General features: G+C 37.2%; 2 protein-coding genes across 6 annotated transcripts in view; one reads left to right on the top strand and one right to left on the bottom strand.

The window, feature by feature from the left end:
• rspo4 (R-spondin 4) overlaps nt 1-14,015 on the top strand; it is a 39,127-nt gene extending 25,112 nt beyond the window's left edge. Inside the window, exon 5 of the mRNA XM_016675091.1 lies at nt 12,373-14,015. Coding sequence (XP_016530577.1) covers nt 12,373-12,488 — 116 coding nt within the window. The 3' untranslated portion in view covers nt 12,489-14,015. The remainder of the gene's footprint in view (nt 1-12,372) is intronic.
• A 7,609-nt stretch (nt 14,016-21,624) lies between these two features.
• chd6 (chromodomain helicase DNA binding protein 6) overlaps nt 21,625-23,584 on the bottom strand; it is an 80,934-nt gene continuing 78,974 nt past the window's right edge. For all 5 annotated transcript variants that reach the window (XM_016675119.1, XM_016675120.1, XM_016675121.1 and 2 more), the window contains exons 44-45: nt 23,310-23,414; nt 21,625-22,953 (exon numbers count right to left, since the gene is read on the bottom strand). In XM_016675119.1, the coding sequence (XP_016530605.1) occupies nt 21,946-22,953; nt 23,310-23,414 (1,113 nt within the window). In that variant the 3' untranslated portion in view covers nt 21,625-21,945. The remainder of the gene's footprint in view (nt 22,954-23,309; nt 23,415-23,584) is intronic.

Consider the following 23,584-nt stretch of genomic DNA (forward strand, 5'->3'; position numbering starts at 1 on the left):
GCAGATCCTTTTGTGCTGGCTTGAGTTCGACGTTGGAGCTGGCAGCTGGAAACCGGCTCGGCTGTGGTTTTTTCTTTTTTTTTTGTTTTGGGGGGAGGCCATCGTTAGCATCACATAAAAAAGCCTTTAGCATGTTTGTTTAAGGTTCACAATCAAATAAACAACCTGGACTCAGACTAGCACATATTAGCAATGATGCATGTTCTGGTCTGCGTGACCCGGCGCTCGGTTCCCCTGTTCCCAGCTCCTGCCTGCATGGCTCCATACCGTTTAAAGCTTTATGCTGATTTATTACCTGTTATGCCCATGTACAGTGCTTTTCTTTCTTCCACCGCAACATGTGGTTCTGACTACGACTGTTTTCCAAAGAGTCGAACGGATTGAGTGGATAACACCAGCATTTTTGGAAAATCCTCAAACTTTTTATCCTTGTTTATGGAGCTGTGGTCGTATCCAGTCTTGCTTGGAGACTAGCTGTATTTAAAAAGGTCAGTTTGGGTTATGATGCCTCAATGATTCCAACAAATTGCAGTGAAATAAGATTTTTATCTCTTTGTGTGGATTGTAAAGTTTTTGACTGATTTGATCAAGATCGTGTAAAGGTCTGAAAATATTTTCTGTTTGTAAAGTTAAAGTCAAAATTTAACAACAATAATTTGGGATTTTTTTTTTATCTGTTAAAGCAAAAAACAACAAGCTTATGTTATTGATTAATTTATATATGAAATTTCCCAAACTAAATATTTAGTTTACAAACTAACTGTCTGTTAACAGCCAGTGAATTCGCCTGTTAGCTTGCTAAATATTCTGATTGGGGCAAAAATATTAAGATTCCAGACTCAATATTTAGCTTTCTAACTAAATAAAAAGCTGGATACGACCACAGCTCCATAAACAAGGATAAAAAGTTTGAGGATTTTCCAAACATTTAGTCTTAGTTCTGGCTCCTCTCTTTAATGCGTTTAACCACTTTTACAAAAAAAATAAAGAAACTACTACTAATGTTTGTGCTCCCCGTCAGAGTAGCAGAAACTCTCTTGTTTAAAGAAAACTGGACCTTAAAGACAATCGTCCAGTTTGTGGTCCTGCAGATAATCTCATCTTTTCTGATCATCCATGGAGTTCAGCTGAACAAAACAGAAACCAGAGCCACTTTCTTTCTCATTTAGCTCCATAAAAGTCCTTGTATGTTTGCCTGTGAGTTTGGCTTGAGGTTTGGTCACAGCGCCACCAGCTGGGCGTTTTCCAACTTTCTGCCTGAAACAGTTAGGATAGTCGCTGAGGAGCTTTACAATGTGCATGTTTGGTTTCCTGAAGCATGCATCAAATTGCAAAAACAAGACTGTGTTTACTTCACTGTTGCATGTAAAACTGGGATTTCTTCTTTTTACTGCTGTGGGTTGGAATAAATTTAAATGCGACTGATGGAAAAACCAATAATCGGGTATTTAAGATGCCAAAAAGACCCAAAACAGAGAGAGCTGTTAATCACTGCAGCTGGATACAACAGATAGATATAAAACATTTGCAAAGATTCATAGTTTTCAGGAATATCCTGGTTTTTCTCTCATGCTGGAGAGGTTTAAATTTTAAGGGTTGAGTTGGACTTCACTGTAGAAAGTTAAAAACATTCACAAAATAGTTTACTTTATCACACAGTACTGATCTGCTGGTCCTTTTTTTTAGGTTTGACAAAATTATTGGTTAAATTTTAGGATCTTTTAGAGAATTTACTGGAATGTGAAATGGAAATGTTGACCTTTTCCAAACGCTTCATTTTATATTCTGTCTTAAATTCAGTGTAAGAAGTTAATACAATTTGATAAAGATTTAAACCACTTTCACTCACATTAGACAGTTAATTACATAGAAAATCATGAAGGTTGGGAGACACTGAACACATTTTTGTTTCCCAGAACTGTTTAGTAAATAAACTTCAGATTTATGTCAGAAAAGGATAGAAATAATGATATTAACCACCTCTGTCTCAGAAGGAATGGGTGTAAAATGAAATGCCGATATAAACAATTTTTCTACTAGCTGGATTTTCATTGTAAAACTGCACCACTGGTCGTGATTCCAATTTGTGCAATTTCACACAAATTCACACGAGTCACATGATCAACTACCTGATATTACTACTGGCAGAAACGACAAAGAAGACAACAGGAAGTGGTAGAAGTTTGATATTGAAGTTTTCGTGAATAACAAATTTATTGTTATTCCATTCTTAAATAATGGAAACACCGTAATTCCAAAAAAAATGGAAATGCAGCTACTATCAAATCTGCGAACTAGAATACATTGTAGATGCAGAAATCCAGCCAGGTGAGTATTTTATCGAAAAAAGCACAAGAACTGAGGTATTTTAAAATTCAGCTGCGTCTCTTTGTATGTAAGATAAATAAATGTTATTCATAATTTAATCCACACTTTAAAGACAAAATTTAAATGCAAAAAGATTGTCCCGGAAACTCAAACAATGACGAAGAACATGATGAGAGAAGACATGAAGAGTCATGAAAGCTCCATGCTAGGCGATCGTAACAAAGAGCGGCGTCTGGTTGGACAAACTCCTCATCAGCAGCAGCACCAATCTGCGACCAATTAAACTTCACCAGGAAGCAGTGCAGCAGAAAATCAGGTCAGGGAAAAAGATTTGACACTTTCTGCTTCCTTTGCATCCTGTTCTCAAAAAAACCTTCAAAATGCTCTGACTTCTGCAGTAAATCTGATTCTTTTTAAACTGCAGCCAAACGAGGTGAAGCCAGAGCAGCAGCTTCTCCATCCAAGCCGGACCCGAATCATCACACCTGATCTGATACATGAGTTATGATGTTAAAATGTGAAAATATGTAGCAGAGTGATCTGGAGTCCCTATGCTGTAAAAGCATCGTATAATCCGATCTCTGCAGCCAACCATCAAAGCAGCGATACATCACCCAGAATATTTACCTGACACTCGACCTGGAGGACTCTTCTTCTTCTTCTTCTTCTGGCCAAATGATGGACGAGTTCCCAAAAATCCTGCGGGTGGCGGACCTGGACCGCCATCTGAGGATGGAGAACACCTGAGACGCATCAGCAGAGCCAGAAAACGTTTTTCCTCCCGATGTTTGAAGAATCACTGGAGGAAAAACAAGTTTACCATTTTATTTATTTATAAAACAGGATCATGTGAAGCCTTATTACAATAAATTCCTCTTGTTATGGACTACTGTTTACATCTGGAAATTTTGCGCATGCGCTCAACGCTGGAAGGCGAAAAGGCGATTCTTTGCTTCTCATCCGTAGCCGCACTGCTGCGGTGGAGCAAAACGTTAACTAAATGAAAACCTGGAGATGTAGGTATTATTAATTTTGTATTTTGTGCCACAGCAAAGGGGAAAATAAAGCAGAAAAACTGTTGAACTCAAAAACCACTTTTTTCTGTCTGTCGGCTACGCTACACACAGACTCGTTGCCATAGCAACTGACAACAACGCTACTTTATGTTTCAGGATTCAACACCAAAAACCATGCAAACATTTCTCACACTGTTTATTTTGCTATTATTGAAAAATGATTGCTTGCTGTGGTAGACTAGCTACCGCGGCTATTAGCTAAGATAACACAGATTAGCTAAGCTAACAGCGGTGATTAGCCGCTTATTAGATTAGCTGCTCTACTGATGATGTGTCAGAGTTGGTGTGTGGGTCAGCTGTTTTTTATTTTTTAACTGAACCGAAACACAACGAATTCCACATCACATCTACATGCTAAGGTTGTCACAGTCAAGCTAGCATAACTCGCATACTTCCCTCTCCCTCACTATTTTTTCCATAATTAAAACTTTTCCTGACGTGTTATCTAGATGTTATAGTGTTGACAATTAGTAGCAAAGCACTGCGTCCCGTTTTCTTTTATAGATCACACATATATTTTAGATTTAGGACATTATATTGACAACTTGACAGCTAATGCTAGTCATTGCAGGCGAGCAGCTTTTTGCCCTCCAGCAGGGAGATGGTGTGGGATCTGGCACACGTAACGTTACCCTTTAACAGGTCTACAGATCGTTTTTGACTTGTGGTCAAAGGCCCAACAAAATCATTTCCTGAGCTATAAATGGATCCCGAGCCACACATTAGACCGCCCTGATTTACAGAAAAGGATCATGAAATGTTCTGAAATATAGAGAAATTCATAACTTTTAAGACTCAGCTAATACAAATCAGTCAATTAAGTTTATTTGTAGAGCATATTTACAACAGNCTGAGACCGAGGTTTGTAGGCGGACCAGAGTTTGCTTTCTTTGATTTGGTTACGGATTCATGGCTCAAACTGGACTCTCTAGGCGAACAAACTGGAGCTGGATTAAAGCGGATTAAGCAGGGCTGGTGTGAAATCACCATGTTTAAATATAGCGGAGTGGAGATGAATAACCGTGGGAAACAGTTGGGAATAAAATTTCCAGTGAAACCGAACGGTTGTCAACAACATGAACAGAGGTTGTCAGTCCATCAGTGGCTTGGTGGCAATGGGTCAGTCTGGGTCGCATTTCCAAATCCAGTCGTCTGTAACTGAGACCAAACGTACAGCATGTGCAGTAATCCAGGCGCTTCAAACCTGAAATATCCTCGACTTAATTCAAACATATAAAACAGAACTGGGCAAAGTAAATCCAAACTCTGCTTTGGATGAAATCTCCTATATTTCTGCTGCCCCTTTTTTGAGTTTTGCTCGGTATTTCAGATGCCACTTTTGTTATTCGTTTTGCCTTTTGTTTGTTACTTGGACATTTCATACAAGATTATGGTGCCGGCAGCCAACTTACAGTACATCCAGACAAATCCCCGTAGATTGAAACGGAGTTACTGAAGATTAGAGGCTCTCTGGTACTTTAAAGGGCAAAACTCGGTGTCCCTCTCATTCAGAAGCTCCTGGATCAGGATTTAAACCCAACATAAACACGCATCATGTTCAGACAGACCCGCAGGCACTGTAAAACCCCGGACAACAGGTACTGATTACACAACAAGTTGGTTTTTCTGCCCTCACTTTCACTCCATGAACATCCCTAATGTAATTTAGAGGCATGTCTAAGCAGAGAAAGCAGGTTTTCCTTCTTTCTTTTTGGACACAATGTGGGCAAAGATGAGAAAAATCTGTCTCAGCAAATTCCAAACATTTTCGCTCGGATGGAGGTTTTCTGCTTGCGTGACCGATTCAGCTGGAATCTTTGCATTTGAATTTACTTTTATAACATTTTCATCAACTCAAGAAGTTGGACAGTTGTTATGGACCACAGCTGCTCGCTGATTTTGATCAGAACGAAGCTGGAGTTTGTTGTTAGCCCGTAAAGAGCCGTAATCTCTGGTGTGCTGCTCTGCTGCTAGCTTCAGCAGCGAGAGGCTTCAGAAATTCACGTTTGCACAGATGTGGAATCAAAACTTGGGATTTTTTTCAGTATTTTACACATTTACTGACACGCCTTCTGTACGGCCGCAACTAGGGATTATTTTACTAATTCATTATTCTCTCAGTTATTCTGACGATCAATCAACTATTTGATTAATTGCATAAGAACTTTTGCTCTTTCTGCAGATTTTTCATTTAACCACTTATTTGATACAACATTAGAAATAAACTAAAAGACACAGATGTACAAATTATTAATATAACATTTTATTGATGCATTTGCAGTTAAAGCAAACGTCCAATATCAACATGTGAAAAGTTCAGCTTAACATAAACAAAGTGTGGGACGAACATGTTGAATATTTTTTGGATTAACCAATTAATAATTGGGCAGAAAATGGTAATTAATATAAGTATTTTACAGAATATGAAGCAGGCGAAGCTAAAATTGACGATTTCTGGGTCAGTTTTTTTTGCAGATAGTGTTTTTATCTTAAATACAAAATGTATTTATACTTGTACAATTATTATTAATTATTGCTCTTAATACGTTGTTCTTTCAGTAATTTGTCTTTCTTTTAAGTCTGTATACTCTGTTTAAAGATGATTCATTGACAATTATTTCAGTGATTAATCATGATTAATCGTTTCAGACGTAGTCGCTTGTGTTCTCATCTCTTCAGTTTTCTTTTGGTTTCAAGGAGAAAGTTTGTTGTTTTTGTATATATTTTGGATCATTGTTCTTCCAACAGATCCATTGATGCTGCCATATTTATTTAAAATCTAGTCTTTTGTGAAATTCTTGAACCTTTTATTCTAACAAGGAATATAAATCAGCCCACAGCATCACAGAACCTCCTCCATATTTAACAGTGGCCATGATTTTCTGTCCTGTGTGTTTATTTGGGCTGTTTTTAGCAGAAAAGTTTTAGTCTAACCTGACCCAAGCATATGGTTCCAGTTTAGGTCCCAGAAGAGTTTAGCAAACTCCACATGTTTACATTTAGGCTGTCAGGAGAAAAAAGCCTTTCCTTGTCATGCTTCATAAACAACCAGTTATTTTATATATAGTGACTAATGCTTGTTATGGATACTTGGTGACCCCAAGTTGCTGCAGTTCATTAAGCTTTGGAGATACTTTCTCCTCCCTCACGTATTGGGTCCTGTGTATCACATGGTTACGACCCATTCAAACAGGAAGTGGTGGCTCTGATCAGCTTCAAAGTGTTAATTACATTCATTTAGAGCCGCAACCAACAACAGTTAGGTTAGAAATCAATTAATCAATTATTCTGGTGATTAATCATTTAATCTGACGATTAATCGGATTAAAAATGGGCATATTCCATAGGTTTTTTAATTTAACCTTTTTATGCAATGTTAGAACTACATAAAAATAAACTATTAAATTCATTTTTTAAATTAGAAAATGATTTTTTTTTTGCAAAAACATCATTCCTTTAGTCAAACCTTAATCATTTGTAGCAAAGGATTCATCTTCAGCTAAAGAAAATACATCTAGCATCAACATGTGAAAAGCTCAGCTCTGCTGGATGTAACATAAATACAGGTTAGGGATGATATGTTAATTATTTTTTGGTATTAAATGACTAACATTTGACAGAAAAGGTGCCTAATAGTTAATTTTTTCCAGATTTTGAACCAAGTCAAACCAAAACTACTTGATGAGTTCTTGGGTAAAACATTTTTACAGACAAATGTTTAGTTTTTTTAATCATAAATTCAAAATGGATATTTTTTGGCTTAATTTCTCCTCTGAATGTTTTTTTTTAGCAAATGGCCTTTTTTTTTGTCTGTATTCTCCAGTTATTGATTCACTGATTGTTAAATTAGTTCATGATTATTTCAATCATTTATTTGTCACAACTAATCATTTCAGCCATAGTTTTATTTTTAAATGAATAATTGAGGTCAGAATAATTATATAACTGAAAAAATATATTTAAATTTGCTCGATTGAAAAAATACCCAAACTCAGGGTAAATTTTCTTGCCGTGTAAATTGATCCGCAAAAATATACTGTGAAATTTTTCTTTTTTTAAATATTTTTGCTGTATTTCTGTTCTGAGGAGATAAAAAGTGATTTTTTAAGGGTAGTGCTTGAGCTCATGCAGTAATTATGTGAAGTTGTGCAGGTTCTTAATGAAAATCTGAACCTGGGCCGCAGTTTTTGTCTCTGTGCCACCAAACCGCACGTCATGGCGGATCTCAGTGCCAACCTGGAAACCGCACAGTAAAAGACGTGAAATTAAAGCAGAGCATAGCGCTAACGGGGGCTAATCACGACCCCCGCTTGTTATTTGATAATGTCTGGCCTGCAGCTCATTCTGCACTTCAAACGCAGATCCTTTTGTGCTGGCTTGAGTTCGACGTTGGAGCTGGCAGCTGGAAACCGGCTCGGCTGTGGTTTTTTCTTTTTTTTTTGTTTTGGGGGGAGGCCATCGTTAGCATCACATAAAAAAGCCTTTAGCATGTTTGTTTAAGGTTCACAATCAAATAAACAACCTGGACTCAGACTAGCACATATTAGCAATGATGCATGTTCTGGTCTGCGTGACCCGGCGCTCGGTTCCCCTGTTCCCAGCTCCTGCCTGCATGGCTCCATACCGTTTAAAGCTTTATGCTGATTTATTACCTGTTATGCCCATGTACAGTGCTTTTCTTTCTTCCACCGCAACATGTGGTTCTGACTACGACTGTTTTCCAAAGAGTCGAACGGATTGAGTGGATAACACCAGCATTTTTGGAAAATCCTCAAACTTTTTATCCTTGTTTATGGAGCTGTGGTCGTATCCAGTCTTGCTTGGAGACTAGCTGTATTTAAAAAGGTCAGTTTGGGTTATGATGCCTCAATGATTCCAACAAATTGCAGTGAAATAAGATTTTTATCTCTTTGTGTGGATTGTAAAGTTTTTGACTGATTTGATCAAGATCGTGTAAAGGTCTGAAAATATTTTCTGTTTGTAAAGTTAAAGTCAAAATTTAACAACAATAATTTGGGATTTTTTTTTTATCTGTTAAAGCAAAAAACAACAAGCTTATGTTATTGATTAATTTATATATGAAATTTCCCAAACTAAATATTTAGTTTACAAACTAACTGTCTGTTAACAGCCAGTGAATTCGCCTGTTAGCTTGCTAAATATTCTGATTGGGGCAAAAATATTAAGATTCCAGACTCAATATTTAGCTTTCTAACTAAATAAAAAGCTGGATACGACCACAGCTCCATAAACAAGGATAAAAAGTTTGAGGATTTTCCAAACATTTAGTCTTAGTTCTGGCTCCTCTCTTTAATGCGTTTAACCACTTTTACAAAAAAAATAAAGAAACTACTACTAATGTTTGTGCTCCCCGTCAGAGTAGCAGAAACTCTCTTGTTTAAAGAAAACTGGACCTTAAAGACAATCGTCCAGTTTGTGGTCCTGCAGATAATCTCATCTTTTCTGATCATCCATGGAGTTCAGCTGAACAAAACAGAAACCAGAGCCACTTTCTTTCTCATTTAGCTCCATAAAAGTCCTTGTATGTTTGCCTGTGAGTTTGGCTTGAGGTTTGGTCACAGCGCCACCAGCTGGGCGTTTTCCAACTTTCTGCCTGAAACAGTTAGGATAGTCGCTGAGGAGCTTTACAATGTGCATGTTTGGTTTCCTGAAGCATGCATCAAATTGCAAAAACAAGACTGTGTTTACTTCACTGTTGCATGTAAAACTGGGATTTCTTCTTTTTACTGCTGTGGGTTGGAATAAATTTAAATGCGACTGATGGAAAAACCAATAATCGGGTATTTAAGATGCCAAAAAGACCCAAAACAGAGAGAGCTGTTAATCACTGCAGCTGGATACAACAGATAGATATAAAACATTTGCAAAGATTCATAGTTTTCAGGAATATCCTGGTTTTTCTCTCATGCTGGAGAGGTTTAAATTTTAAGGGTTGAGTTGGACTTCACTGTAGAAAGTTAAAAACATTCACAAAATAGTTTACTTTATCACACAGTACTGATCTGCTGGTCCTTTTTTTTAGGTTTGACAAAATTATTGGTTAAATTTTAGGATCTTTTAGAGAATTTACTGGAATGTGAAATGGAAATGTTGACCTTTTCCAAACGCTTCATTTTATATTCTGTCTTAAATTCAGTGTAAGAAGTTAATACAATTTGATAAAGATTTAAACCACTTTCACTCACATTAGACAGTTAATTACATAGAAAATCATGAAGGTTGGGAGACACTGAACACATTTTTGTTTCCCAGAACTGTTTAGTAAATAAACTTCAGATTTATGTCAGAAAAGGATAGAAATAATGATATTAACCACCTCTGTCTCAGAAGGAATGGGTGTAAAATGAAATGCCGATATAAACAATTTTTCTACTAGCTGGATTTTCATTGTAAAACTGCACCACTGGTCGTGATTCCAATTTGTGCAATTTCACACAAATTCACACGAGTCACATGATCAACTACCTGATATTACTACTGGCAGAAACGACAAAGAAGACAACAGGAAGTGGTAGAAGTTTGATATTGAAGTTTTCGTGAATAACAAATTTATTGTTATTCCATTCTTAAATAATGGAAACACCGTAATTCCAAAAAAAATGGAAATGCAGCTACTATCAAATCTGCGAACTAGAATACATTGTAGATGCAGAAATCCAGCCAGGTGAGTATTTTATCGAAAAAAGCACAAGAACTGAGGTATTTTAAAATTCAGCTGCGTCTCTTTGTATGTAAGATAAATAAATGTTATTCATAATTTAATCCACACTTTAAAGACAAAATTTAAATGCAAAAAGATTGTCCCGGAAACTCAAACAATGACGAAGAACATGATGAGAGAAGACATGAAGAGTCATGAAAGCTCCATGCTAGGCGATCGTAACAAAGAGCGGCGTCTGGTTGGACAAACTCCTCATCAGCAGCAGCACCAATCTGCGACCAATTAAACTTCACCAGGAATCAGTGCAGCACAAAATCAGGTCAGGGGAAAAGATTTGACACTTTCTGCTTCCTTTGCATCCTGTTCTCAAAAAAACCTTCAAAATGCTCTGACTTCTGCAGTAAATCTGATTCTTTTTAAACTGCAGCCAAACGAGGTGAAGCCAGAGCAGCAGCTTCTCCATCCAAGCCGGACCCGAATCATCACACCTGATCTGATACATGAGTTATGATGTTAAAATGTGAAAATATGTAGCAGAGTGATCTGGAGTCCCTATGCTGTAAAAGCATCGTATAATCCGATCTCTGCAGCCAACCATCAAAGCAGCGATACATCACCCAGAATATTTACCTGACACTCGACCTGGAGGACTCTTCTTCTTCTTCTTCTTCTGGCCAAATGATGGACGAGTTCCCAAAAATCCTGCGGGTGGCGGACCTGGACCGCCATCTGAGGATGGAGAACACCTGAGACGCATCAGCAGAGCCAGAAAACGTTTTTCCTCCCGATGTTTGAAGAATCACTGGAGGAAAAACAAGTTTACCATTTTATTTATTTATAAAACAGGATCATGTGAAGCCTTATTACAATAAATTCCTCTTGTTATGGACTACTGTTTACATCTGGAAATTTTGCGCATGCGCTCAACGCTGGAAGGCGAAAAGGCGATTCTTTGCTTCTCATCCGTAGCCGCACTGCTGCGGTGGAGCAAAACGTTAACTAAATGAAAACCTGGAGATGTAGGTATTATTAATTTTGTATTTTGTGCCACAGCAAAGGGGAAAATAAAGCAGAAAAACTGTTGAACTCAAAAACCACTTTTTTCTGTCTGTCGGCTACGCTACACACAGACTCGTTGCCATAGCAACTGACAACAACGCTACTTTATGTTTCAGGATTCAACACCAAAAACCATGCAAACATTTCTCACACTGTTTATTTTGCTATTATTGAAAAATGATTGCTTGCTGTGGTAGACTAGCTACCGCGGCTATTAGCTAAGATAACACAGATTAGCTAAGCTAACAGCGGTGATTAGCCGCTTATTAGATTAGCTGCTCTACTGATGATGTGTCAGAGTTGGTGTGTGGGTCAGCTGTTTTTTATTTTTTAACTGAACCGAAACACAACGAATTCCACATCACATCTACATGCTAAGGTTGTCACAGTCAAGCTAGCATAACTCGCATACTTCCCTCTCCCTCACTATTTTTTCCATAATTAAAACTTTTCCTGACGTGTTATCTAGATGTTATAGTGTTGACAATTAGTAGCAAAGCACTGCGTCCCGTTTTCTTTTATAGATCACACATATATTTTAGATTTAGGACATTATATTGACAACTTGACAGCTAATGCTAGTCATTGCAGGCGAGCAGCTTTTTGCCCTCCAGCAGGGAGATGGTGTGGGATCTGGCACACATAACGTTACCCTTTAACAGGTCTACAGATCGTTTTTGACTTGTGGTCAAAGGCCCAACAAAATTATTTCCTGAGCTATAAATGGATCCCGAGCCACACATTAGACCGCCCTGATTTACAGAAAAGGATCATGAAATGTTCTGAAATATAGAGAAATTCATAACTTTTAAGACTCAGCTAATACAAATCAGTCAATTAAGTTTATTTGTAGAGCATATTTACAACAGCTCAAAATGCTTTACATCATAAAAACACAAAAATAAAGTCATAAAAACGTCTTACAGCCACCAATTAAAAAACCAGAAACAAATATTACATTTGGACTAGTGTTATCATGAAAATAATAAATATCTTGATAAATGTTTCATTTATTATGGCTCAACTATAAACAGGTGGATTCTATCTATCTATCTATCTATCTATCTGTGATGCTAACAATGCTAACGATGCTACCAACAGATCAAACGCGGTTCACCGGAGGTGAAACGATGGGAACCGCAGAGAGAAAAGATAGAAATATTTGACCTTCATAGTTTTCATGTCCCATTTTTCTCCTCCGCCGTTTGTCTTCCTCTCACCTGTCAGAAAAAAGACGGAATAAAAAAGCAGGACTTGGCAGAAAGAGGGAGAGAAAACGACTGCGGCTCCTCGCCAGCGTCTCGGCTAACGCAACAACAGACACCATCAGCGGCGGCGCCTGAACCGGATCCAGCTCCATGTTAGCCCGCAGAACCAGAACCACGGAGGACAAAAATAACCTGAACCGACTGTTCAGTTTAGCCCCATGATGTGTGAATAAAATGTGTTTTCCAAACATTAAATCAAAGTAGGATTTGAAAAGTCACTTTCTACTCGAGCTGCACTGATCTGAATTTACCTCTGATTCGCTTTTTAAGTCAATTAATCAAATTCCATCGTTGTCAACTTTATTGCAATCATCATTCAACTAAAAAACCCAACCTGGGTTAGATTACATGAAAAATAAATATTTGGATAAAAGTGTTTAACTGAATTATTATCCACTTGATTTGGGAAAAATGGTCAAGTGGCAAATCTCAGGTTGTGATTATATTATTGCTTTGGGTGCTAAAATGGCCTAGTCAAAGTCCAAATTTCAACCTTATTTTCAGTCTTATTTGAAGACAAAAGTAAAGCTGAAAAGAAAAAAATCTAAGTTAGCGCCTTATATTTATCACTGAAGCCAGATTGGAGATTAGATTCAGCCTGAGAAATGATGCGTTTAAAGCAGTCGGAAAACTGGAACGCGGATCTGGGAATAACAGAGATTACTGTCATGAAGTTAACAAGATTTACTGACGAATAGCGTTTCCCCCCCAGAGCAGCCATGTTGGATGTTTTAGGAATGAAACTTAAAACTTCAGGAGGTTTCTCAGACGTTTTTATCTAACTTTGAACTTGTAAATATAAAAATATATTGGAGAAAAAATGGGCAAAAGTGCAAATAGTCTCTTTTTTGGGCATAGAAAAATTTAAATTGAATAATTTTTATGAGTTTAAAATGGACCAAAAATATTTCCTGCTGCACTATTTCCCACAAATCCACCAGTAAGCCAGTAAAATATCTGGAGGATTCCATTTGGATTATCTTCAAAGGTTTTTATTTTGTAGTTTTGGTTGATTTCCTCTAAATTTGGCCAAACATGAAAGAAAGGAGTTTTTCTGGTGCATCTTAATGGCTGATAATAATAAACACTGCATGTTTAGTCCAAACTATCTCGCAGTTTATTCGTTTGTCAGTTTGTGTGTAATATAATTGAGCTGTATACATGATGAATATTTTGATCCAGGATGATTTATCTGATATTGCACAAGTAAAGCTTGCATGACAACATGTGAGTTTTCTTCCTTTTTTTCTCCAGAGCGAATAAAATCTCTTCTTTTTCCCCCCCACCAAATAAATATTTATCACTTTTTTAAGAGACGAAATGGGAAATTTTTCCACAACATGGATGTGTCACTCTGTAAATGTGTATTTTATTATTATCACAGATTATTCTGGGTTCAGATGTGCAAAAGCTTTAAAAAAAAATCATGAAAAATATGCCAATTTCAGACAATTTGATTAATTTCACAAAAACTGCAATTTCATAACTTTTCTTCTCATGCATGTTTCTTTGAACATGTAAGATTTTTGCTTTTGTTTGTTTTATTTTCTGATGACCACGAAATAATCTGACAAGATTAAAACAAGCTGCTATTGTTTTAAACATATGGGATGGTGTGAGTTCTTTCTCAGTCATTTCATTGCTGGCCAACAGGGGGCGCAGTTGGTAGCGCTGTTGCCTGGCAGCAAGTTTCTGATTATTTTCTGTTGCCTGATAACTGCTGGAGAAAAACATGCGCCATGTGTTGCAGTGTGTTTTGGTAATATCACAGAATAACAGTATTGTTAGTTGTACGCCATTGTAGATTAAAAAAGTATAACATTTATTTTTCTTCAAAAAAAGAAAAAAGAAAGAAATTAGAAATTTTGAGATTAATCTCAGAAATTGTCCAGAAAAAACTCCAAGTCAAAAATGTCTGCCAAGAAACTCAGGAAATTTCTAGAAGTTCTACTAGAAATGTATATAAAAACAAGTTTTTTTCTACACTTTTTGCTGATTAATTTCAAAATTTCAGATTTTTTTTCTTGCACATTCCCACTATTTGTAGCTCAACAAATTCAAAAATTTTCTAGAAAATTTCTAAAATTAATCTAAAAAAAATTTTAATACTTTTTTGTCTCAAATTTTTGACTTTTGGAGCTCAGCAATTGCCAAAGTTTTACTGGTAATTTTTTTTAGATTGTCAAAAATTCTGTTTTTCTCGTTGAATATTTTTGACTTTTGAAACTTTGAACTTATCACAAATTGTCAACTTTCAGAGCTCAGAAATTTTCACGTTTTTTCTAGATATTTTTTTGAGATTAGTCTGAAAATTTCTGAGCTTTTTGGCATAAATGTTTTCATTTTTTCTATCTACAGTAACTGTAAAACGCCATCGTAGTTCTGAGATTCAGAAACACCAGTTGATTAAATATTCACCAAACCTTAAATTTATTCACCCAGAAAATAAATTAAATGATCAAGGACAGACGAGGAGAACTTGAAAGTCATCTTTTATTGCACGATAAAAGATCACACATACCATGTTTTGACTTGTCAGATTGGTCCACATGGGAATATAGAGCGCTATAGATAACAATAAGAAAGAAAAGTAACCAAATGAGATAAAAACCCCATGAAGTCCAGATGATTTATGTTTTCTAGCTATGATGGGTTTGCAGCGTCAGGGTCAGACGCTTCCTTTGACCTTTACATTGCACTTTGTTCAGCAACGCCATCCTGACTGAGCGGTGAGTTTATTCAGACACCAAACTGCATTTGAAACTGTATTCATCACCGACTGAGGTTTTATCGATCCAAGGCCTTAAGGTAGACCTCTAAAGAATAAAACAGGCACAATAAATGGATAAAACTTTCAGATTTGATGTTTTAAAGATAAAATTTACATGGGAAAATAAAACAAATCAAAACTGGGAGAAGATTCTGGTCTCTGCTGTGAATCTGGTAGAAAACAAGAACCTGACCCAAGATTTTTATCTGAATATTTAAAAATAACGAAGAATATTTAAAGGTGAGCTGGACTAAATCTATTTTCTCAATGTGAGGTTTTCCAGATGTTATCCTTTTAAGCCGAAACACGAATAAAAGCTGCAAAAATTTAAAAAGCGAACTCAAAACGAAAGCTGAAGGATGGATGAGGAAACGCACAACCTACCTTCTCATGAATTTAAGATCGTATTTTAGTTGATTCTGCAGCCAGTTTTTTCTTCTGGGTCTGAATAATCTTTGTACGACGGAGTTTAAAGCCAAAATAAGAAAAAATAAAATCTAAAATTACGAGAATAAAGTCAAAATAAAGCGAGAAAAGTCGTGAAATTACAAGAATAAAGTAATAATCAAGTTTATTTGTATAGCAAAGTCGAAATAAAACAAAATTTCTTTATTCTCATGTGAGTTTATTCTCATAATTTTATGGGTTTTTTATTATTATTTTCTTAGGATGGTGCTAATGCTCCGTCGCATCTCTCTGTATATTTATTATTTTCAGCCACCTTGGTGCCTAATGCGAACAAGTATTGAGAGCATAAAGGAAAAAAACCCAGCTGGACATTTCCAGCTTCCAGACTGAGATTATCTGTCAGGCGACAGAAACGCAGATCCGTTTAATTTCCATGTGAACCAAAATGCTTCTGTATTTCAGGGTAACAAAAACAGCCATCAATCAGTCGTGAGACAACAATGTAAAGACAAGAACTGTACAATAAATACATCATCTCTGATCAGAGTTTTACACGTTGAGGTGACCTCCATGAAAAAATAAACACTGTTGACAGAAAGCACGTGGTTGCCACGAGTCCGTTTCAAGTCTTCACGCGAGAACAGGAAGTGATGCGCAGCCGCAGCTTCATCTTCGTTTAAAAAATGAAATGAACAGATGAAACAGAAGAAAACAGAAGGCATCGTGCAGCTAAGGAATGCAGTGAGGGTCAAACTACCGACTTAACAGATGCCACTTCATGTTCCTGTGCGGTTTTCCTGCCGATGTCTGAATTTCAGAGTTGAATTTAACCTAAAAGTGCGCTTTTAATTTAAAATGTGGTTATGCAGTGTAGCTCTGAGTAGTCAGTATCTTAACTGCAGCAAATTCAAATTGAAAAATACTTTACTTATCCTAAATGGAAACTAAGTGCTGTTGTAACTCATACAAATTCAAATGCATCAAAGTTTATATTATAGATGGCGATGGCTATCTACAAAAGATTTCCTGTAGCAGTCTGATACAGCGAATTTGAAGAAGCCTCTGACTGAAGAAACTCTGTTTTCTGAAGAGGATGTTCAGAGTTCTTCTGGAAACATGTAAACATATGATCCTAGCTTAAAGAATCAGTTAAGAGTAGGTATTATAAAGATAAACTTGTATATACGCGTTTCACATCAGTCAACATTGATAATTACTGATCAGGTTTTTTTGTTGTTCGTCTTAAATATCTGAAATACTGCCGAATAGGCAGTGTGAGCTTTCCTGTTTTGTCCAGTTTTCACTCTACTCCATTGATTTTTATTTTTAAGCAGTTAACAAGCAAAACTTTAAAGTGCTGCAGCACCAGTTACTCAAGTTGTTGCTAGGTAACCAAAGAGTGAGTGAGTTGCTAAGTAACCAAAGAGTGAGTGAGTTAATTGATTCCACCAACCTAGCTGATCTACTGATATTGATCATGTGTTTATTGCAATATATTTTATTTATTTATTGTCCAGCCCTAGAAGTAAATGTCAGAATTTATCGCATTGTTTACCATTTATCATGAAAAACTTTGTCATAATAATTTTTATTTATTTTAACATTAAATGTCAGTTACTTAAAAAAATTATTTAAAATGTTTTTACCATTTTCTTCTGGGGCTTTTTTTCACAAGAGCATCAGTATATCTGTACATTTGAAAATATTGTTTGTTTTTTAAACCCAGTTTAGATACACTTATTCTTTTCTCCTGGTGAAAAAAAAGAGTTTAGATATAAAAATAGTGAAAAAGAACAAACAACTGGCAAATGCAGCTCACACATTTATGCTAGGTTAGCTTAAATGAATATATTAAATGGATTTGGTTGTCATGCCAGGTTTGCCAGGGGAAATAAATCATGTTTTACTTTTAAGTTGTTTCAGATGGTAAAGTAGATGACTTTATGAATATATTGCTCTTTCTCACTTTCAACTACACGCAAGATACTGACTGCTCAGAAATACACCACACAACCCCACTGTAAAAAGAAATAATAATAATAAAAAAAGAGTTAAGTCGATTTGTATGAAAACTACAATGGAGTATTATTAGGACCATAAAAAATAAGGAACAAAGGAGTAAATTTCCACCAAAAAAAACTTCTTTGAAAAGTCAAAATATTTACTTGAAATAATTCAAATTTGGAGATTAATCTCAGAATTTTTCTAAAAAAAAATAAAATTTTTAAATAAAAAAATTATAACCCCCACCCCTGATATTTCTAAGTTTATAAAGTCAAACATTTGCAAGAAGAAATTCAAAATATTTTAGAAATATTTAGAAAAAAATCTCAGAAATTTTCTAGAAAAAATTATAATAAAAAAAAAACACAAGGAAAAAGTAGACAATTTTAAACATTCAAAAATGTCCCGACTTTGAAAAGTAAAACATTTTCCACTTTTGAAACTCGGAAATTTCCATGTTTTCCAGAAAATTTGAGGATAATCTCAAAATCTGAGGGCTTTCCAGTAAATTTTAAACTTTTTAAACTCAGAATTATCTGCAATTTTTCTAGAAAATTTATGAAATTAATCTCACAATTTGAGTTTTTGCAGCTAAATTTTAGACTTTTCAAAAGTTTTTTGGTCGAAATTTACCCCTTTTTTCTTTCTTTTTAAATCTACAATATCCATATGCCATAGAAAAAACAAGTCACAGGCTCCTTCCACTACCATTATTAACGATCTCTTATTTGGTGACCCCGTCGCCATGGAAACAGGACGAAATGTGCAAGTGAAGCCCACATGAGGGAAAGTGTTTGAACTTTAGAGGCACTGATACGCAAACGTTTGTGCTTTGAGGGACGACTGATTGGCCTTTTAGGAGTCGATGTAGTGAGTTAAAAACTGCGGCTTGATTTGTTTCTGTTGGGTCTCCATAAAAAAAAAAAAAAACGCCACCAGATGGGGGAGATGTAACAGACCAGCTATACAAAAACATACTAGCTACAAATAAGGCATTTTACTTTGAAGAATACAATGAAACTGAGGAGAAATAATATTTGGTGAAAGTTTGGCAAAAAAAAAAAACTAACAAAAAAATATAATAAATTATATGGAGCCACAAACTTGTGACAAGGCAACAACAATGGATTTTTTCTTTTTTTGTGACCTGTCAGGACGAAACACAGCAAAAAGTGTGCGCATGCATGCACACATCCAAACTTTCTCCCAGTCGCTCGCACGCCGCAACGGAAAAATAAAATAAAATAAAAAAATAACAGGTTCACACAAAGACGCTGTGCAAAAAAAACAAAAAAAGGCGTTTCCATGGATGAAAACCAGGGATACGGAAAGCTGTCGACGGAAACATTTCCACCATGTCGTGAAAATCGGAGTAGAACCAGCGACTTGCATCCTTTTCATGTACAGTACAGTCGGTTTGCTTCCCAGCGGAAACAGGAAAGAGATACATGAAGCACTTAAAAAAAAGACAGCAATGTACAGCGAGAGATTTACAGATGAAATATTACATGTTTGAACTGCAATCTGAGGAAACAACGAGGCGTTCAGTCTCTTTTTCTCTTTTCTAAAATCAGGACAAAACCTCAAATTGGAGCTTCAGATCAAAATTCGAGTCTTTTTGCACTTTTCCCAATGATTTCAGGAGGAAAACTCACCCTCTTCTACCACTGTCTGTATCTACAACTGCCTGCTGCTGCCCCCTGGTGGCCGGGCTGAGCTCCTGATTGGACTGGACCACTTTTTTAAAGGGGAAGAATCTCCCAAAGTGACTCTGTGGCTTGATCCGAAACAAATCCCATGATTGTTCTTTGCTTTTGAATTAAAGAGCAGGAGTTAATTTAGCTTTTCATGTTAGCAGTGGAAAAATGATCAAAATAAAGTTTAAGGTGCAGCCTTTTAGTATGGAAGAAGATTAGTGCCATAAAAAAAATCAAAGTTTTTTCTCAGAATTTTGACTTTAATCTCAGAAAATTAAAATCAAAATATTTTTTTTTCATGTGGCACTAATTCTCTCCCGTATTTTAGTGTTGTGTTTTGTCACAATATACGTTTTACCTAAAAAAACAATAAGAAAATTCGGTTTTAATTAGCTTTGACAGCACTTTTAAATGATTTTTTTAATTAAAAATTTTGAACGCAGGAACTTTAAAAGACATTTTTCTGCAGCCTTTTATGCTTCAGCGTCAATCAAATCTGTGTGGGATTTTATTTCAGATTAATTCGGATGGCAGTTTTTTTTAAGTATTGCACATGTTTTGCACTGCAAAAACAAACAAAATCAACAGTTTTTTGTCTAGTTTCTAGTGGAAATATCTTTGTACACTTGATTAAGACAAACTAAATTATATGTAACTTTTCAGCAAGATGTAGAAACCTAGTCTCCAAACGTTTTGCCAAAATTGGCTAATTTAAATTATTAGCGTTCCACAAAATAAATTAAATTAAAAATGCAAAAATTTCTCACTTTTTTAATTTTATAGTAAAACTTCTATAAAATCTGTAAATCATTAAAAATAAAAATTGAAAATTTCCAAAATTTTGGGGTCGTCAATTGTTTATTTCCTTGATTAAATTTTTACGACTCTTGACCAGAGGGCCCAACAAAATCATTTCATGGACCACAAATGGCCCCCGGCCCACTCTTTGAGCACCCTGTTTTAAGTAAATAATTCCTAAATATTGGTGAAAAAAAATACTAGTTACAGGTGAAACAAGACATTTTAACTTATAATATGCGCAGATTATTTCAGTACGTTTACATCAATATTAAGGAATTATTGCCCTAAAAAAATGCTAAAAAGTTACTTATAAGTTAATTTGGTCTTAATTCAAACTTATGATTATATTTTCAGTAGAAACCAGATGAAAAAAATAGTTTTGGTGTGATGTTTTTACAGTGCAGAGGAACCATTTTGGATCGCTCCCTTCCTTCGGTTCTCCCTCCTGTTTTCAGTCTGGATGCGGGATGGTGGGAGGAATACGGAGATTATTTAACTCTACTCGTGTTTTCTTTTCTTTTTTTACAGTGGAGTGGAGAGGGTCGGGGGGGGTTCCTGGTATATAAACAAGTTGAATATAATCATCATCATCATCATCATCATAATAAAAGTCTTTACATGGACGTTGACTTACAGACTCGGCACAAACTTTACACGGCTGCTCAGCGGAGAAGAGAGCAACTTACTACACTGCAAAAACACAAAACCTTACCAAATATTTCAGTCTAGTTTATAGTGGAAATATTTTATTACACTTAAAATAAAATAAATCTAATTTATAAGTAACATTTCAGCACAATATAGGAGCTTGTTTCAAGTACATGATTCATATTGATAAAATAATCCACCAGCTGAACTGGAAACTTTTCATCGTATTAATAACTTAAAACTTGGTGTTCAAAGTGAGGCTCAGGGGCCGTTTATGGCTCGTGGACTGACCTTTTGTGGCCCCAGACTGCAATTCAACAATAATACAAATCTACAATTGAAATCTTGTTAAAATACAAAGTGTTTCATTATTTTGCGCAGATGAAATCTATCCAGTTCCAAACCTGAACTGACAAAATGATTAGTATTTATCCAATAAACACCTGATAAATATTTATTTGAATAAGAAAAATCTGCAAAACCACAATCAGGTTTTGGCTCCACAATTATTTAAAACAAAAAAGGAAATCTGACTACTTCATTTAAAGCATTATGTTTAGAGCTGAACCGATCCGATATTAATATCTGTATCGGCCCAGTTCGGGTTGATGCAGGGTATCGGTAACAATGTGTCGGATCTATTCAGTCTAATTCTATGCTTTATTATTTATTTAGGATTCCTAACTGAACTTTCTGATCCATTTGAAGGTTTTTGTAGTTTATTTTTAAATAGTTCAGTTTCTTTATTATTTATTCTGTTCTACTCCACTGGTCTGACTGAACAAATTGAAGTTGTTTTTACATGTTTCACCAAACGTGTGAAGATATTTATTTATATATTTCAGTGTTAAATTAATTTGTAATTCTGTACATTTATGTATGTGTTTAAAAAAAAGGAACTATTTAAGTCAATTCATTTTTTTTTCTGCCTCTGATCGACTGAACCTCAGATATCGGTCTTGGTAAAAACTGGATCGGTGCGTCCATAATTACACCGCAAAGGTTTTTTTGGTCCTCAAGTCCAAAAGGTTTGGACACCCCTGATGTAAAACAAGCTCTTATTTCTTTCTGAAAAGTTTGTCGTCAGTTAGTTTGTTTCATTTTAAGTGTGATTGGATATTTGCGGTAGAAACTGGACAGAAATATTTGGCGATATTTTGTGGACATTTTGTGTTTTTGCAGTGAGACGCGGGGAGACGATGTCCTATGCCGCCTCGCCGTCCCGTCTGTCCACCTCGTCCCCCGTCTCCTCTGACCCGTCCTCCTTCTCCTCCGGCACCGCAGCTTTTTCGCCGTGGCTGATGGAGTCCGGTTCCGCCCGGCCGGCCCGGCTCTCCTCGCTCGGCGGCGAGGCAGACGAGGACGCGGAGACGGTAACTGTACTTTCTCTCTCCTCCGCATCTCCCGCCTTCCCCCTCTCTCTCTCCTCCTCCTCCTTCGCCCGTTTCCTTCTCCGTTTGGGGCTTCCCGGCACGCCATCGGCGCCGCCCGGCGCCATGGCGGGCAGCGCCATGATGCCGCCGTGGGGGAGGAACATGTGCGGGTACAGCAGGCCGTGCGACACGCCGGGGATCAGGAAGGGGTTGAAGGTGTGATGCACTCTGCTGGTGGAGGTGATGACGGCCGCCGCCGCCTCCGCCGGCCGCTTGGCGCCCTCTGCTGGCTTCTCCTTGTCAGCGCTGCTCTCTCGATCAGCGGTGGCGGTCGTCGATGACGGGCTGGCTGCCTCCGACGCTGCAGTTGTGGTGGTGACGGTGGATGCAGAAGCGGAGGCGGAGGAGTGCGGCGGCGGTGCGTGCGCCATCATGGTGCTGACGCTGAACAGGGCGTGCTGCGGGATGGCGGCGGCGGCGCCGTGCGGGTGCGGGATGCCGTGCAGCATCATGGGCAGCATGCTAAGCCCGTTCTTAGCGTCGTCCGCTGCTGACCCGCCGCTCCCCGTGGGGAATCCGTGTGGAAATCCGGCCGCCATGATGGGGATCCCGGGGATGGCGCCGCGGAGGTTCTGCAGGGTCACGATGGAGTCCATGCTGCCGATCAGGCCGCCGTTCATGTAGAGCGGCGGGCCGAGGCACGGGGAGGCGGAGTCCGACACGGACAGCAGCGGCTTCGGCATCTCGCTGCGCGGCCGTCGTCCGCGGCGACGTGAACCCGGGTCCCGGTTGACCGGTTCCGTCAGGATCCGAGAGAACTTTCCCTCAGGAAGGAAACCCTGGAGCAAGAGCCAAGGAACATCAAGAAACTTTTAAACTTCTGAGATAAAAACATTCACTTTAATATGTTATTTATTACTGCTACTATTTTTTTGTGATAACATCCACATTCAGCAGGGAAACAATAAATTAAAATGTACACTACACACCTACAAAACACTAATTTAGAAAAAATGCCCCCAATTTCAATAAAGTTTAACATAAAAATAAGACGATCAATAAGTCAATAAGGAATAATAAATATTCATTACATTAAATCGTCCAAAACGTTTTAAAATGAGCTTCAGGTTCAAACTGAAACTTTAAACACAACAAAGAAAGTTACAAATAAATCTCAAAGAAAGCTGAGACTCACAGAGTGTTTGACCACGTCGGCCCAGTCTGGAGCGACGAAGTACTCCGAGTTCGCATCGAGCCACCTGGAAAGCTCCTTGATAGCCGGAGCCATAGCGCCACCAAGCTGCAGAGGGAGGCAATGCAGACAAGAAAGGTAAACGATACAAAAAACCCTGAAAACTGATGATTCCTCCATGAAAAGTTAGTTAAAACTAACAAACAGTGAAATTCTGGATGCTAAACTAATGCATCTGAACGCTGATTTCAGTTTTTCCACTTTTTTGTGGTCGGTTT

This window comes from Poecilia formosa, unplaced genomic scaffold (genome assembly GCF_000485575.1).
Source record: "Poecilia formosa unplaced genomic scaffold, Poecilia_formosa-5.1.2 Scaffold106, whole genome shotgun sequence".
In the NCBI taxonomy this organism is placed as follows: domain Eukaryota; kingdom Metazoa; phylum Chordata; class Actinopteri; order Cyprinodontiformes; family Poeciliidae; genus Poecilia; species Poecilia formosa.